This window comes from Falco biarmicus, chromosome 10, assembly GCF_023638135.1.
Source record: "Falco biarmicus isolate bFalBia1 chromosome 10, bFalBia1.pri, whole genome shotgun sequence".
In the NCBI taxonomy this organism is placed as follows: domain Eukaryota; kingdom Metazoa; phylum Chordata; class Aves; order Falconiformes; family Falconidae; genus Falco; species Falco biarmicus.
Window position 1 is genome coordinate 5712362 of NC_079297.1, and position 16432 is coordinate 5728793.

Consider the following 16432-nt stretch of genomic DNA (forward strand, 5'->3'; position numbering starts at 1 on the left):
CTGCCTTATCCATGCATCCTCAGCATGCCCTCTTCCTACTGCTAGAAAAGACCCACAGACCAGTTCCAACTAAACAAGCGCCAATTATTTATCCGCTATCATTTTCAAAGCCTGTAACTGTACAGAAATACTCTTAAGTTTTTAATCGATTGAACTTCTAGAAGGATGAAAGGTGGTAAAGCTATAAAGCATCAATATTAGATTGCTAATAAACGCTATCCAAATGAATGTTCAGAGAAACCAAAGACACGACATGTTCCAGGTAATGGTAGACAACAAGCTGTTCACAAGACAAATGACACCTTCACAGACAGAATACAATAAATTAGAGACTCTGGTCATTGTAAAGCAGAATGTGTTTACTGTTATTGATAAACAATAAATCACCTGCCCTCTAACAGTTCCTCCCTATAAATCACTTCCAGTGAAGGAAACTGATGGTTCCAGTACACAGCCATTCCTCACCACAGTTCTGAGCCGGGAGAAGAAATCTGCGCTGAGTGATAGCCATTTTTAACTGCAGTTGTTCTGGAGTGGTGTAGGGGAAGTAGCAGGGTGATGCAAGAGACCTAACACTGCACCCGCAGGTACCAGCTGCAGCTTCTGCAGATTCCTGCCAGGGCTGAGCAGCACGCGGAGCTGTGGCGTGCGTCCGTCTGGTCTGGGCTCCATGCAGGGATCCATCGTGGCTGGCATTCCTGCTGCCTGGACCGCACCTAACACGCAGAAGCAGACCCTGATCTGCAGGCATTGTCAGGCTGGTGTCTACCAGCAGACTGAAAAACATCATATGATCCTAATGCAATTTGACTCACTTTGAAAGAATTAAACTTTCTGTAAACTTATCGGTAAGGACTTCGATCTCTTGCTATCACACTACCTAATTTGTCTAACTAGAAGGAAAGAGATTCAGCTTCATGATGTCATAGCAAACCAACAGCCATCTGTGCAACCAAACAAGCTGAAGACACCATGAGACCAACATACCCTCCTCCTCCGCTGGTAAAGATACCAGAAGTGGGTTTACTTATTTATTTTAAAATCTTTGTTTCCAATGTAATCTTTCAAACTACTAAGTAAAAGCATATAAATTAAGATGTTAATAAAAAGTATAGCCCAGATGAGAGCAGCATAATGAAACATCCTTGTTTCAGTCAACATAAAATTATATTTCTCCTTACTGCTTCAAAAAAAATGAGTATGTCCACTCAGGTAAGAAGGAGGCTTGCTTTCATTTACATGATACTTGTAAAAAAAAGAAAGATCTAAGCAGTAGCTGTTAAAAGCTCTGGCTAGAAGCTGCTTCCAGACAGACACAAAAACCATCACAGTTTCCTAAGAAGTATAAACGGACATACAGTTCTTCAGAGTTATTTAAAGGAGGCTGCAGTTGTGAAACCGGCTCTTGCAGTGCAGATAATTCAAAACCTCAAAAATATGTGCATATACTTTTAGAAACTGGACTTCATTAAAATTTAAGTGTTTTCTCGATGTTCTGCTTCAACAGTTTGCCCAGACTATTGCTCTGTCTCTTATCTGAACAAATTGCAATTGCCAGCGTGGACTATGTTTCAGCTGCTCACTCCTTTGTCCCACGGGCTTGGTGAACCTCCAGCTCCTACAGCTGCCTGCTCCAAGGAGCCCCTGGCAGGACTCAGTGCAAGGAAGAGGAACACTGGAGCAAGAGCTTCTAAACACAAGCAAAGACCGCAGTAAACTGTCTACAGATGCTTTTGAAACAAAGGTGCCTCATTTCAAAATTAGTCCTTTGTGGATTGTGCTCCTTAAAATGAAGTCGGGTATCAAACAGCAAGCTACAGCCCAAGCACTTTGGGAGCAACAGGCTGGACAACTGGTTAGTGGAAAGTGATCTGTAACTGTGGGATCAAACCCAGCCCTTCCTCCAACTCCTTTAACTCAGCAAATCCCTTCCCTGCCCTTGCCTGTCTAGCAGATGGTGAGATGGAGGCAGGAACTGTTGCTTGTACATGAGGGCTCTGACTGTGCAGCCCTGACATTAAGTGCAGCTGACCAGCACCTGCATTCTTCCCCCTAATAGAGGCAATTAACACCTCCTGCTCATCCTTCCATTTTTGCCCTAGAAAATTCTCAGAAGCAACAGTTCCACTGCTTGCAGGACAGTCTTCCCCAGCAGTAGAGAAACAGATGACACTGTGCGCTGCAAAGCGATAAAAGTCTGCTTTGGAGTAGGGGGAGATCACATCAATCTTTCCTGTCCAAAGACATTCCCATCAGCAGCCAACGAGATACTTCTCAAAGGGAGCTAAAAAGATGAGCTAGTGCAGTGAACAGCACTGACAGCACGGAAGCACGAGACCTGAAACACAAATTTGCTCACAGCAGACTAAAGCATGGGGAACCTGTGAACAAAGGCCACGACAACAGCCACCTTCTACAGTCCTTTCACAGAAAGCTGAGAAGTTAGCCACGTCTAGTCCTTCCACTTCTGCAAACCTTGGTGCTCTCAAAGGTATTTGTTCATTTTATTTTTGTAAGGAAAAAAATCTGCTCCAAAGTTTTTCTGCTTCAAAGAGAGAACCTGTGAAGGCAGACCCAAACTACTGGCTTTTGATAACTGCAGGAATAGGAAAGGTCTGAGTCACCAAGACTTAGCAGAGATGAGCAAATCAAGGTCTTCCCAAAGCAAACAGGAGAGTCCTTAGGAAAGAGACATAAACCTTGTTTCTGAATGTCAGATTCATTCCCAGAGCTGCAGCAGCACGATGGTGACTGCCAGTGCAGAAAAGAGCTACTGCTGGTTGCAGTTCTCCACTGAGGTCCTGCAGGTGAATGGCAACGCTTTCCTTCAAGAGCTCCGCTATCACCTGGTGTTCCTCCAGGGAAGCACAGATAGCAAGAGCAGCTAAAGACAACATAGAAGTAAGTATCTGTACCATCTATGCTCTTGACAGGCTGCCTTACACAGGCCACGCACGGTCAGCAGATACACAAATCCTGGAATCAGCCTCGGAGCAAATGGCTTCAGCTCCTTGTGTAAAGCCTGTGGAAAGACTTGATGTCCTGCAGTACACTCGATCTAGTGTCTGTTAAAAGTTCAGGTCCAATTTGACTCATCATCCAAAACAAGCCCCAAGGATACTTAAGTAGCACAGATTCACTGACATATGAAAAACTATGAATGAGAGATACAGCAAACCCAAAGCTCAACACCACGGGTATTAAAAGAAGAGCAGTTGTGTCACGATGGCAAAATTCAAGATTGAGAGGGGTTCTTACTGCCACGCGTTTTCGCCAGTGAAACCACACTCATGGGATAGAGCTGAAAAGGTTTCAGTATTGTCATGGCTACCGTAAGCCATGTATGACTGCAACCTGCTAATTTGCTATTAAAATAGGCTTTCAATAAAATGACTAGTGATGTAATACAGAACATTCATGACTGGATGATCCATGAACATGTGTTACAATAGGTTTGGGAAGACTGAGTGCCTTTCAAGAAGGGCCAGAATAAAAAAAAAGCGCCAACCCCAAATAAAAAAAGCAATCCCACTTTAGCCACAATTGATACTACAATACCGACCTGCTCAGAACAGCTAAAAGACTTTTAAAATAGGAGTAAGCAAAAGATTTGTTGGGTCTAAGGGCAGGAAACACTGCACAATTAATTCTGCCGTACGTTAACGGTACTACTGAAAGATTAAAGTGAAAAAATGTATGACATTGTCTAAACAAATCTTCTAGCATTATTAATTTAAGTCTGTGCAACAGTATGTGACTAATGTTCACTGGCAAAATTAAATTCAACTAGAAAAGATCTGAAATCTGATTATGGCAATTAGGAATTCTACATACAATGCAGCCTGCCCATTAACAGCCTACCCCTGCAGCATTTTTGTATTAGAATTTGTTATATTCTACCTAAAAGCAAGAATTTCTGCCCATAGTATCCCCCACCCCGTTAAATAAATCATAATGTTCTTGAAAACATAACCAAGCAGGGCTTAAATCCTTAGAGATCTTTATTCAAACATGAGTGGGGATAAAAATTAATGGCCATTGGGCACTGACTAATCAGTTAATAACTGCTACCTCAGAAATCCAAGGCTGGAAATACGCTGTTGGAAATAGGCTGGGTTTCTGCCCCCGCTGACCACAACCAGAGCATCACGTTTGGGAGGAATGGAGCCCGTCACCTTTTAGAACAGGATCTCTGGTGATTCAGCTATGCAGTGGATAGGGCTGCCTCAGCCTAACCCTCATCTGACACGACACTGCCATTGTGATATAAATAGTGTCTTATTTGCCTGCTTCAGAGGAACAATGTTAGTCAAGAAAAGGCCAAATGGTTTTGCCACAGGGGAAAAGACCAAGAATCTTTCGTAATTTAATACTGCCTTTTTTTGTTTGTTTGTTTGTTTTTGTTTTTGGAAGACAGGAGACTCCAGGTGCTAGTCACATAGGAGGGAGAAGAATACAGAACACAAGACAAGGTGTATTTATCTAGTCTGCAGTAGCGCAAAACAATAATATTTTCATTGTTTCCTACGGCCCAGGAGGAAGCAGCATTCACCCAGCATCTCGCTAATCTCACCTCTACTTGGAATCCTGCAAACTATAGGCAAATTCTGCTCAAACCTGCCTACTCTGACAATGCAGAAATAATTTATAGCTGCAGGCAAGTCTAGGACACATGGACTTGATATGCCTAACAAATCTATTTTTTTTCTTCTTCCACAATGCTTACTGCATTGATGTTTTCAATTAATAAAACATTAATAAACATGATTTTTACCCACCGCTAGCCATCACATTGATTCATTTTCAGCCAAACAGGAAAAATACCCAGTTCTAAATCTTTGAATACATTACACAACATAAGTTACTGCTACTATCCCTCAGATAAAGACTATACAAATAAATACCCATGAGTGTTTATTAAGGTTGCTTTCCCACATTTTTGTTATCCTACAGAAAAGAAAGTAGCTCTGTTAGAAAATCTGTATGCAAGACAGGCTGGTATAGTCATACACAGTTGAACCAGAGAAATATGTACAGCTGGGAAGCAAAATTTCTACAAATTACTACATGAAGGTGACCCAAAGCCCGATTTATTGCTAGCTTTTATTGCTTGCTTTTATTGCTTCCAGCGCACTGGTGATCTATGCACATGGCAATACTTCAGTACTAATGGAAATCAGTAAACAAGATCACGTGCATGTCAAACAGTTGCTTTGCACATTCTAAAAATATTTGTAGGTACTGGAATGGCACTGACCTTTCCTCATCCATGCTGTCTGTGCTGCTTGCTGGGTCTAGCCTGCACCTACAGCTCACTGTATGCAGAGTGGAATACATCCTACTCAGGGGAAATAAGGGTAATTGCTAAACTTGTTATCAACCAAATTAGAAAGTAAAATGATTACAGCAAACTTCCCTTTGGGCCATCTTCTGCAGGCTACAAAAAACTTCTAAGACACTCCAAACTAGTGCATCTTTCCTGGGAAAGGCCACACATTGAAAAATAATTGTTTATCATTAAATTAAGTTACCGTATGTAAGGTGAAGAAGATAAACCGAGTATCTGACTCTACACAGACAGCTTGCAGGTCATGCAATGACTTCAAGCCTTCAGGCTAAACATAAGTACAAAGGGCTACAAGAGGGGATATGCAGCAGGTCCCTTCAGCTAGCCACCCTTTCCAGCCTAAATAAGAAAATCTGAGATGCAACAGCAAAGACAACAAAATACATGTAACAGCAGCAGTCTATACAATCTGTACAAAGAGAACGAAAGGCTCCAGCTATTATTCCAGCCTTCAAGTAAAGCATCTCCTCGAGTCGTGACCAGCAGAGGGATTTCGCTTTCCACACTGCTTTGTGAAGGTGGAGTGAATCTCACCAACTGCCGAACGCAGCGTGACAACCTGAACCACGGGCAACACGAGCAGACGTCGGAAGGGCGTACAACACACTTCAAGCAAAAAGTGCTTGCAGTGAAGTATCATTAAAAGAAAATACAGCCGAGGACACAGTGTTCAGCAGAGCATGCATCTTCTGGCATTTTGTACTCAAACCAGAAATTTTCCATCCTCACAAAAAAAACTAGATCAAATTTATAAATCATAGATCTTACTTTGAACTTCTGAAAAGTTCCTGAAAATTCTGAGCATGTAAACATTAGTTAGGACCCGAAATTGAGGATTTGAAAGAGAAATTAAGACAAGCTTGATATTTATATAATAAAACAAAACCCAGTGCCTAAGCTTGAGCAAAACAAGGAAATTCAATGGTTCTAACACTGTTCCTTGCCAAACACTACTCATTCAGAATTTGCATTTTCCAACTGCCACCTGGAATTCTATTTTTTTATTTTAAATGCATAATAAGGAAGTAAAGTAAGATAGCTTGTACCCTGCATATCCTCAGGCTTTTTTATTCTTTTGTTTGCTTTTAAACAAGTATACAGATAATGACTGGTTATGATTACTGAGAAATACCTAAAGCAAATGAGTTTTTCAAAATGCCCCATTCAAATGCATTAGCAATTAGAATCTCCTCAAGTTTCCATTAGTCTGTCAAAACAAGAAATAATCTTATAGCAGCTCTGACTAAAACTTTTAAAGATTATCACATTGATTGAATTTCAAAGTATAGACTTACAAATTCGTAGTCTCCATCCTGTGGTACCTTCCAATCAGATGAATTTTTTGTCTGGCCAGATACATTCTTCCCAAAGCTATTGATTTGATTCTCCTTTTCCTTCTGCTCAAAATATTCAAGGAATGATGGTTTGGCTGGCTGCATCGTTTCATCCCTCCCTGGAAACATTAAAAATAAAAAAGAACAGTTGTTTTGAAAAAATGTATTTTCAGTTATATAGCCTTACATCATGCCCAAAAGTGATTTCAATTTTTTAGTACACACTAAATCACATAGTACTGCTAAAGTACTTGCTGAAGTACTATTTTTTCAGTAGCTTTTCAATCATAAAACTGACTGTCCAGTGAGAAAACTGGAGAAGGGAAGCTTAAAGCCCACCACACAAGTGATTACAATGCTGGAGGCCTTGGCCTCTAGACCTGCAATCCATCCATCAAAGCACGCTACCAGGTAACTGAGCTTCATGCACTGAATACTAGAACCAAACAGCTACCAACTAGAGAGGTTGGGTTTTTTCATCCCAGCCAGGCTGCACACACTGCAAAATATGCCAAATTCCAAAATGAAACGGCGTTGTTTTAGAAGCAGAAACTCATCTTTATATATATATGAATAGAATAGTACAAAAGCGAGGCTTTCAAAGACGTCTACCACACAAATATCACAGAACTTGCCTTGGGTAGAAGTAGTCATGTTCTACACTTCTTGGGTATACAGGATTAATTTGCAAAGCTTCTTTTTTTCTTTTTACAAACAGTAAGTTTTCAAGTTTACTGCCCTAGTCTTCTTTTTTTAAGTTAATTCCTCTGAACACACATTCTTAGCGGATTACTCAAATAAGCCACATATATAGAGTAAACATTCACTTCTAGACTGCGCTTAAGGAACTTGGGGTAATAAGGAATGGGCAAGGGTACAAAGAGAAACAGAGACGTCAAAATAATCCCCTAAATATGAATACTTTTATTTTGAAGAGCAGGTCTCATAAGCCTCCTGAGAACTACTCTTAATAAAAAAAAAAAAAAAAAAAAAAAAAAAAAAAAAAAAAGAGTTCACCCATACTCACGGGAGAAGAAAGGATATGGCCAAGAGAAGCCTGAGAGCAACTAGATTCACATTATTCTCACTGGTCTAAATTATTCTTTAGAACAAGCAGAAGTTAGAACAACAACAAGAACGCTGCTGATCCATTAAGAGCAATGAGCTAGTAAAAACTACACACTCACAGGGAGCCCAGATACATTGGGTAGCGGGTGGGATTAGGGATGTGAGCACTAACGTATCCTTTCTTCTTTAGCCACCACACCATCTGAATCCCTGCTCATGTGATTTAAGTACCATTACGTACAAATAAATCTAGCAATCCATTCGGGAAACGGGTTTCCATCACTGAAGGGAGAAACGCAGAGTCACAAGTCCCCAGATCCAAGCAGATCCCTAGTCCTTTTGGAGAGGAAGGAGGTGGCTCCATGAACAGAAGGCAGCTTCAGCTGTAGGGTGATGACAGTGCAATAGGGAAGGAAGTGATGAAAAGCTAGAGGATGAAAATATCGATTCCTAGCACAGACAGCATAAAAGCCAACACAGAAAGAAAACTCAAAATTTAACTCCACAGCAAGTCAAGACCAAAAGACTTTCAGCATCTCCAGAGGAAGACTGCTTTACTAGTGCAACTGGCACAGCATCAGATGCTGCCCAGGCTACTCACACTAAGAACTGGCCTGTCCTGGGAGTTACAGAGCAGCTAGTATCTTGTGAAGAGTCTCCATCTAAATGAAGAGGCAGGTTGGCACAGCAAACACACTCGAACAGGCTGCACCACAAGAACATGAAGCTACAAACGCAGCTAAGGACGACTCACAGCTTAATGCCGTTGTGCTGCTCTTCATGATAAAATGCTTCACAAAAACCTGTGAGCATAACGGAAGTAAGCGCTGTAACAATACCTAGTAAAATGTTTTTATTCTGATAAAATATGGTTCTCTAGACACTGGAGTACGCTACTCATACTTGAAACACATGTTTTAGACAAAACAGAAATCATCATTTTCAGAAAGCAGGATTAGGACTACAGTTAACAGCAAATGGCTTCAGAATAACCTAAGTCTGGGCTGTGAAAGTAAGTTCACTGTTGAATGCCATACATTTGAAAGAAATATAATCTGTCAGGCAGGCAATCAACCAAAGGTTTAGAGCTTCAGACAAGCACACAGGAGATGGAGCCACCCTTTGATAGGTTTGTGGGGTCTGCGTAATGCAGACTCTCCCCGAAGAGTTTGTACAGAAGGCAGGCTATCACAAGAAAATTCTCACCAAGGATACTCAGTGTTGCTTTCCTCTTGAAAAAGTACTAGCTATTGTGAGAACCCATTAAGATTTAATCACCAAATATTATTCTTGCACGTAAAATTGCCATCTAGTGATCCAGAACTTGCCTGGCAAACTGTCTGAACTTGAGACAAGAGCATGACTACCTTGGTCAGCTATGAGGTAATTCAGGAAGTTATTTGTCTATAGACCTATTACACACAGAAAAAATTTCCACGAAGTATGAGAGATCTTGGCAGGATATCTGTGTTGTGATACTGAGAGAAGTGTGGTTCTATACAGCCTGAAATGTCACGATGCCTTTGCAAAAACCACTGCATCGTACTGCCTCTCCAGGGTCAGCTAAAAGCTCAAGCGTGAACTGAAGTGCTTATACTTTTGCACCATGACAACTGGAGCAAAGACAAATTATTCTACCCCTGGCAGTAGTTCCCCTTTTTAAAAAAAACCACAAAAGCCATCATTGTACAGGCTTAGATCAAGACAGACACCTTCAGACAGGCTGCGTGAAGGTCAGTTAGGGAACACGTCTGCAAAGCAGAGAACAGATTTGCTGTTGGGAATAATTACTGAAATACAATAGCAATCCAATTACTGCTAAGCGATCAAACATTTATTTAGAATGAAGTAAATACACCCCTTGTATTCTGCTGCAGCCTAGCCTGTTTGAAGAAGGAGGATCATGGCAATGTTTAACACCAACAAATTTTGTAGAGAGAGATTCACAACTACCTAGGCTACTATACGCAGCTTACTGACAGCCAGCCTAGGTGTCAGGAATGCAGGCTTCCTAGGGAAAAAAGTTAAAATCTAAATCAAGCTTGTATTCTGTGTTTTGAAAACAGTTATTCGTAGTACAGGAAACTTTGAAAGCAAGCGTTTCACTCCATTGACATTGGCTTATTCTGTTCATTTCTACCTTTTTTCTTAAAAGAAAAAAGACTGTTTGCTTATACCAGGGCTGCAGCAACTATGCACAGCCCTAAGCAATCACACCTGACATCGCACAGGGAACAGGACCGATGACCTCCCGAGGTCCCTGCCAAGCCAAGCACTTCTGCAACTCACAGTCTTCACACCCACCGTCAGACACCTCCAACCCTGCAGTCACCTCAGGCCTTTCCAATGCACGTGACAATTAGTCACCAATTTTACTACATTTCTACACATCAACACGTAACGCTACATCTTTATTTAGTGTTGGTTGGTTTTTTTAAAGTGAGTAAAACGGAGATTGCTAACCGACAAACAAAAAATGGGGAAAAAAGATAATATAAAATGAAAAATAGCCAGAAAACAGATCTAAGATGTCTGAAATTTTAGTTGCTGCTATAATCTCAGTAGGGGTGTATGTGCAGCAAGACAGACAGAAACACTCCTAGAGACAGAAAGACATTACACCAAATCAATTATCATTCCAGCACAACTGGATTTCTTTTCATCAATCTTGGCACTTAACAGCAGCGTCATCTTTCCAAAGATGATCTGCTTTTAATTCAACAAAAAAATCCTACATACTGCTATATCTTTAAGATTTCGATAACAGGCAGCTGAAGACAAAAATCGATTACTGCTATTTGCAGAAGCAGATGCTGCTGAAAGATGACACTGCACTGAACGTGTCAGTGCCAAAAAGCATTTAACTTCCTACTTTTACAGGGTTAGACTAAAATATGAACATTTGACAGAAAGTGAGATCACAACTGTGGCAGAGAAGAGCCTTTTATAAAAAGGTCACCCTGCGATGACAAGAAAGGCTTCACCACGCATTTATTTTGGAACCTAAAGAGTTGCTTATAAGGATGAGCCGTGAGAGCTCCCCAGAGCCATTAACAGTCTACCATTTAGATACACATTCATCTTTTAGGAGCTGTATTAATTACACAAATGGAACACTACAGCTCTACTGGAGCCAGTCCAGCTGACTGCAGAATCGCAGGTTTGGGCTAGCTGTGCAGAACCGCAGGCACCGGGAGGACTGCTCGGCGTTCAGCCGGCCACGCAGCCAAAAGCAGAAGCCCTCTGCAGAAAACTCACAAGCACTGCCTGGCATAAAGTCATGTTTAGAAAAGTATACCACCATGTACTGCTGGACGTGAGAACACAAAAAGATGAGAAACTGGTGGGTCCAAAGGCAGAGAACACCGCCTTAAATCAAGCAAAAGATGACAAAGGATAACGTGGAGAGCCTTCAAGCCATTTGTATTTCCCTACGATGCTGCAGAGAAAGTAGAATGATAAAGAAGAAACAACACAGTCAATTAAACCAGCAAAAGATTTACTCTTTTTTTTCCCCAGCAGTAAAGAATATCCATGAAACCAGATCAGTCAGTATCATCTAGTCCCAGAAATCAAAGCACTCATTTTGTTAACTTTGTCAAATTAGCTCTCAATTGAAAATTTTGAGAAGCTCATGAGCTTCAAAGGATGCCTTCAAAAGGAAAGTGAGATTTACGAAGTCTTCCTATCTATCTGAAAAAGCTTGCTGAGTAATGAAACTAGAATTGCTGCTTTTCTCTAAAATTATTCTTCTCAAACTTGACAGCAGAAAAATCCTCATTTTATTATTCTTTGCTCTTGAAAGAGATTGCTATTATCTACCTAGGGTGACTATTCCAGGGTCACAAAGCTTGTCATAAGAGAAAGATAACCTCAGGAGCACATTTTGTGTGCTCTTTACTCAAGTCAGTTTATACAGTTAATGCTTAAAATACCTATTCTTGAAGCCACAAGTGAGATTTCCCCCTTGTATCACAAAAATCAGAGCTAGAGTTGTGGCTGGGAACTGTCAGGAGATGGTATTACAAATTAATCTACAAAGCAGGTAATGTAAATCAACGACAATGAAGTGATCAATTACGACATTAGCAATATCAAACTAAGCTGCGATATTTGGTACACTTACGTGTATTTGTCAAGATATCAGGAGGCTGCAATCTTTAGAAATACAGCTGGCCTCGGCTCTGGAGAGTACTTGTTTTGTGAGGATGAGGCATCAGGAGCAACAGAACCAAAATTTTTTAAGTTTTAAACATTTTGTGCTAGGAAAGTATCGTGAATGCCCTGCACCAAGCTCAGAAAGCTGCACGCCTGTGCACAGGAGCTCAAAACAGCTCTGCAGAGATGCGGTGAAGAGCACACACATTAACTTTAAAGAGAGCAGAGCTATGGCTGCCTTTAGTCAGACACGGTGCCAGAAAGGATCCCCTGGGACAAGCAGCACAGCCTCCAGCTACCATATACAAGATTATATAGTCCCTTTCACAGAGGGATCAAGATCCATTGTAAAGCAAATTGCTTTGCTTTGTCCTTGCTGTTCTCCTGGAGTTATAAACCCACTCAGTTCCAGCCTGAAGTTTACGGGTAGCCAGACTACACCACTTGTTCTTGAGCAAGCCTCAGCTCTCCCACGTTCAAATGGTGTTCACCTTCTCCTTTTTTTCTTTTTCTTTTTTTTTTTTTTTTTTTAAAAAAGGAAGTTCTTATAGCCAATGTCATCTTTCACTTTAGTGGTCCACATAAGCATAGATCTCACTGACTTCTCACATAACAGGCTCAGTCCCTGGCAGTCTCAGTAAGCTTCTGGCTGCTTCCGATTGAATTAATGTAACTTTAAGACTGAAAACGCACACACACTTCGGAGACAGAAAACAGCGCCTGATGATTATGTGCAAGCAACACTTCATTAATATTAAATTTCAAATCGAATTGCAGTTTTATTTGCTTCAGGCCATTTCTTAGAGATCACAGATGAACTTTAGCAGCTGGACAGCATAATTTGTACAATATGAACAGGACTGAGTCATTTTATGCAGCAGAGCAGAGAGATGCCAATTTATTCAACCAGAGCAAAAAGTGCTCCATCATTAATGAATTCACCCCATGGCAACACTAGCTGAGATTTCCTCATATTAAAAGCAGACCACATAACACTTCCTATCCATTGAAACTTATGAGGAAAAGCCTTCCCATAATTACAGCCTATCTCAAACTAAATCAAAGCAGAACATACCTGACAGGTCCTGCTATGAAGAAGGAGCTCCTAAATGACCATAAAGATCAACACTAGGTATTCTAATTAATCTCTTTTAACGAATATAAGGCATGAAAGCCACCTGAAGAGAAGAGTACCAGCACTCATCCAAAGCTGCAGTATATGTAATCAAGGACCCTTTCTGAAAAGAGGAGGAAATCCTCACAGTAATTAAAGTTGTTTAAGACCAAGTTACCTCCTTTTGGCTCTCTTCTACTTGAAAAAACAGAAAAGATTATGAATATACAGCAGCTTTCTTCCATTGCAAATTTTCATTGGACACCTTCTGTCTTTCATGTAATTACATAAATTATTTAGTCCAGCAACCACAGTGTGTAACACAGGCAGCGAGATGTGAAAGAGCATCAAGAAAGAACTTCATTCCACGTCCTGCCTCATCCAACTCAGGTTCTGATGAACCTTAACAAGAAACCACCACATCAACAGGGATGCAGTCTTCAGGTCCAGCATACTGTGCGTAACAGATCAGGCCCCCCAAATGGCATATAGCCAAGTAAGCATTTGTTAACGTAATAAAATAACATTTTATTCACAACCTGTAAACTCATTTGCTTGTCTGGGGAAAACAGAAAACAACATGGCAATGAATATTTCTTTCCTGAAGCCTGAAAATCTGCTGGTAAAAACAAATCCACTTTAAACTTCTGCAATTAAGGAATTTAAAGAGTTTATAGAGTTTTCATTCCTGCTCGGGAGCAAAGTTTTCTCCAGGTTTTATTCTGATTGAACAGGAAGTGTATTTATTCTTAGAAGAGACAAATAGGTTAGTTTGCCTGTATAGGCAAATATATGCATGCATATGGGACAGAGATATACTTACTAAGTGATTTACTACTCCTCTGTCTCTTGCTTAAGTCTCCTGAAGCATATTATTGCCTCCTGTATGCTATTCAGGACTCTGCTAGCTATATACGTCCCATCTTCCTCAAGACAATGCTTCTGTCCAAAGAAAAAAATCCCCCTACTTTCAATCCCCCACCATCACAAACGCAGGTGTGCTTTGGAATAGCTGTGTTAAACACATACACCTCTTTCTCCAATTTCAGTATCTCTGAAAAGATAAATATTAACAGATGATTAACTTTGTCTTAGCGTTAAAGCTTTGTCAAATACTCAGGACAACCAAAGGCAGACAAGCATCCAACTTAGATCCCAGACTTAACTCTTCTTCATGCTTCAGTCTACGCAGAACCACTGTTTCGGTTGCTAGCACGCCGCTCTGGGGTCCAGAGCCACTATTCAAACAGAAAAACCAAAACCTACAGCGAAAACTCCACAACAAAATGCCAGCACATACAACTCCTCCCGTTGCTCAAAAATACCGTCTGCATGTCTGCACAACTTGACTTTCTTAAACACACTGTGCTGGCCGCTGTTTATGTCAAATTTGCCAGCAAAGTTGCTATTAAAAGTCAAAAAGTAACACAGCTGGAAGACTTATCTGGGAAGATTTGTATTCTCTGCACCTCAAGAGTGGCAGTACAGTGATTCCTACCGTTCAAGAACAATTTAATCAATGCATGTGTTTCTATAAACAGTGCGTTATTTAAATGCATAACAATGTGTGTTTTATGGTCTGATCATGGCTAAATGGACCAATTTATTTTAAGCACAGAACTGTACCACTGGACATTAATAACGCTGACTAGTGGGAAGCAACTACAAAGAGCCATCATCCACGGAGAAAATCAGAGGCAAAACGCAGCAAATGTATTTGACGCACACTAACATAAATCCTGACAAGACGTGGAGCTATTATTGACAGTACCTGCATCGGCTCTTTGGATAACATGTATTTGCATTTTTTTGGGGATAACATCTGATATTACACCACCTATGGCTACCTCAGCTTCATACTAGTAATACTTTATTCAATTATTATACTAGTCCAATCACATAAACCTTCCGCCATCCATATTCATCCTGCTGTTCACGTTACAGCTTTTACAGTCATTGCTTTGCATGAAAAATCACAGGTTAATTAGCACAGAAAAAAGTTTCCCCAAGTCTTGGCAGCAATACTTCTCTGGTTTAGGTTTAAGTGTCACCCGTGGGATGTGTCACAAAGCCACCAAGACTAACAAGCTTAGTCTGAATCATTTTTCTAATAGGAAATTGCCAAGTTTGCATCTTAGCTCATTTAATTTACTAATGAAACCCAATCTACCCTCAATAGGGAAAACATCTTTTTAAAAGGCCACAACCATGCTTAGCAGCACGGGCACGGCAAAGCCATGAGAAAACCCAAACCACCCTAACAGTATTATAAGAATGAAGCCTAGAATTTTTTATTTTAAACACTCACAAACTATTAAGAATTTTTACCTGCACATTACATTATCAAAGTAGAGGCAACAGAATTATTAGGGCTTCTGGTTGACCTCTGCACCAGATGCTCTACTGACTACATGCTGCATTAACACAAATCCCACACCCACAATTCTTCCACCACATCCAGATCCCTCATTCATCTCAACCCAAAAAACTCACACCAGTGTTGGTAGTTCTACATTCTCCAGTGTCATTTTATCTGGTGCTTAAACAAGCAAGAGGCACTTTAAAATAGAAAACAGGACAGATTTTAGTACTAGACAAACTAGATTCTATTTCACTTGGATCTGATCATATTGCAGTGTCCAAGGAAGGCAATATGTTTATCTGCTTTATTATAAGATTATGTTCCACTCTTTAAATCAAAGGACAAATTCATGCCAAGTTTCCACTAAGGACCTATAACAAATAAAATAGAAAAAGCAAAAAAAAACCCACCCAACCCCACAAAAACCCCCAGTAAAAAATGCTGCACTGTTTAGCACCACTATATATTCTCCCATAGAAAATTTGAAGAAAAGATTTTAGACATATTAAGGGTTCAAAAGTTATTCCAGCTCTCAAGCCCAATGGAAATGTCTGTTATTACAAAGCATTGTTCATCTATAGTTCTTCAGCTACTTCCAAAGTTTTCTTGGAATAGTTTAACTGCAATCCGTAAGTAATGATAGCAATCGATTTATAAGTAAAATGTGTTGCAGCACAATTTAGTATCTGTGGTTTCAGGCAATCACTTCAGTGCTTTCGAAATGTGTAACAGAATGTCACAGTGACATTTTTAATGCTGCTTGAGTATTTATATTCAGTGCCCAGAAAAAAGCCAAGCAAATGAAAGAATTTAAGCAAACAGAATTATAGCTCAATTGACTACAAACCAAAACTTGCCCCACTATGTAAAACCCTATAATTTAAGAACACTTTTCCTCTGAGCCTGAAAAGTCATGAATTGAAATCACTTTCAAGGCTACTGGAACTTGTTTGCTAGAGATTCCTGACACAATCTTATCTAAAGAATCATATTTCAATGTCCTATAAACATTTTTTACATTAAAAAGAAATAAAACCAAACCAAGAACT

General features: G+C 40.2%; 1 protein-coding gene across 2 annotated transcripts in view; it reads right to left on the reverse strand.

The window, feature by feature from the left end:
• Window positions 1–16432, reverse strand: part of STK4 (serine/threonine kinase 4) — a 46566-nt gene that overhangs the window by 16573 nt on the left and 13561 nt on the right. For both annotated transcript variants that reach the window (XM_056354194.1, XM_056354193.1), the window contains exon 10: window positions 6643–6800. In XM_056354194.1, the coding sequence (XP_056210169.1) occupies window positions 6643–6800 (158 nt within the window). The remainder of the gene's footprint in view (window positions 1–6642; window positions 6801–16432) is intronic.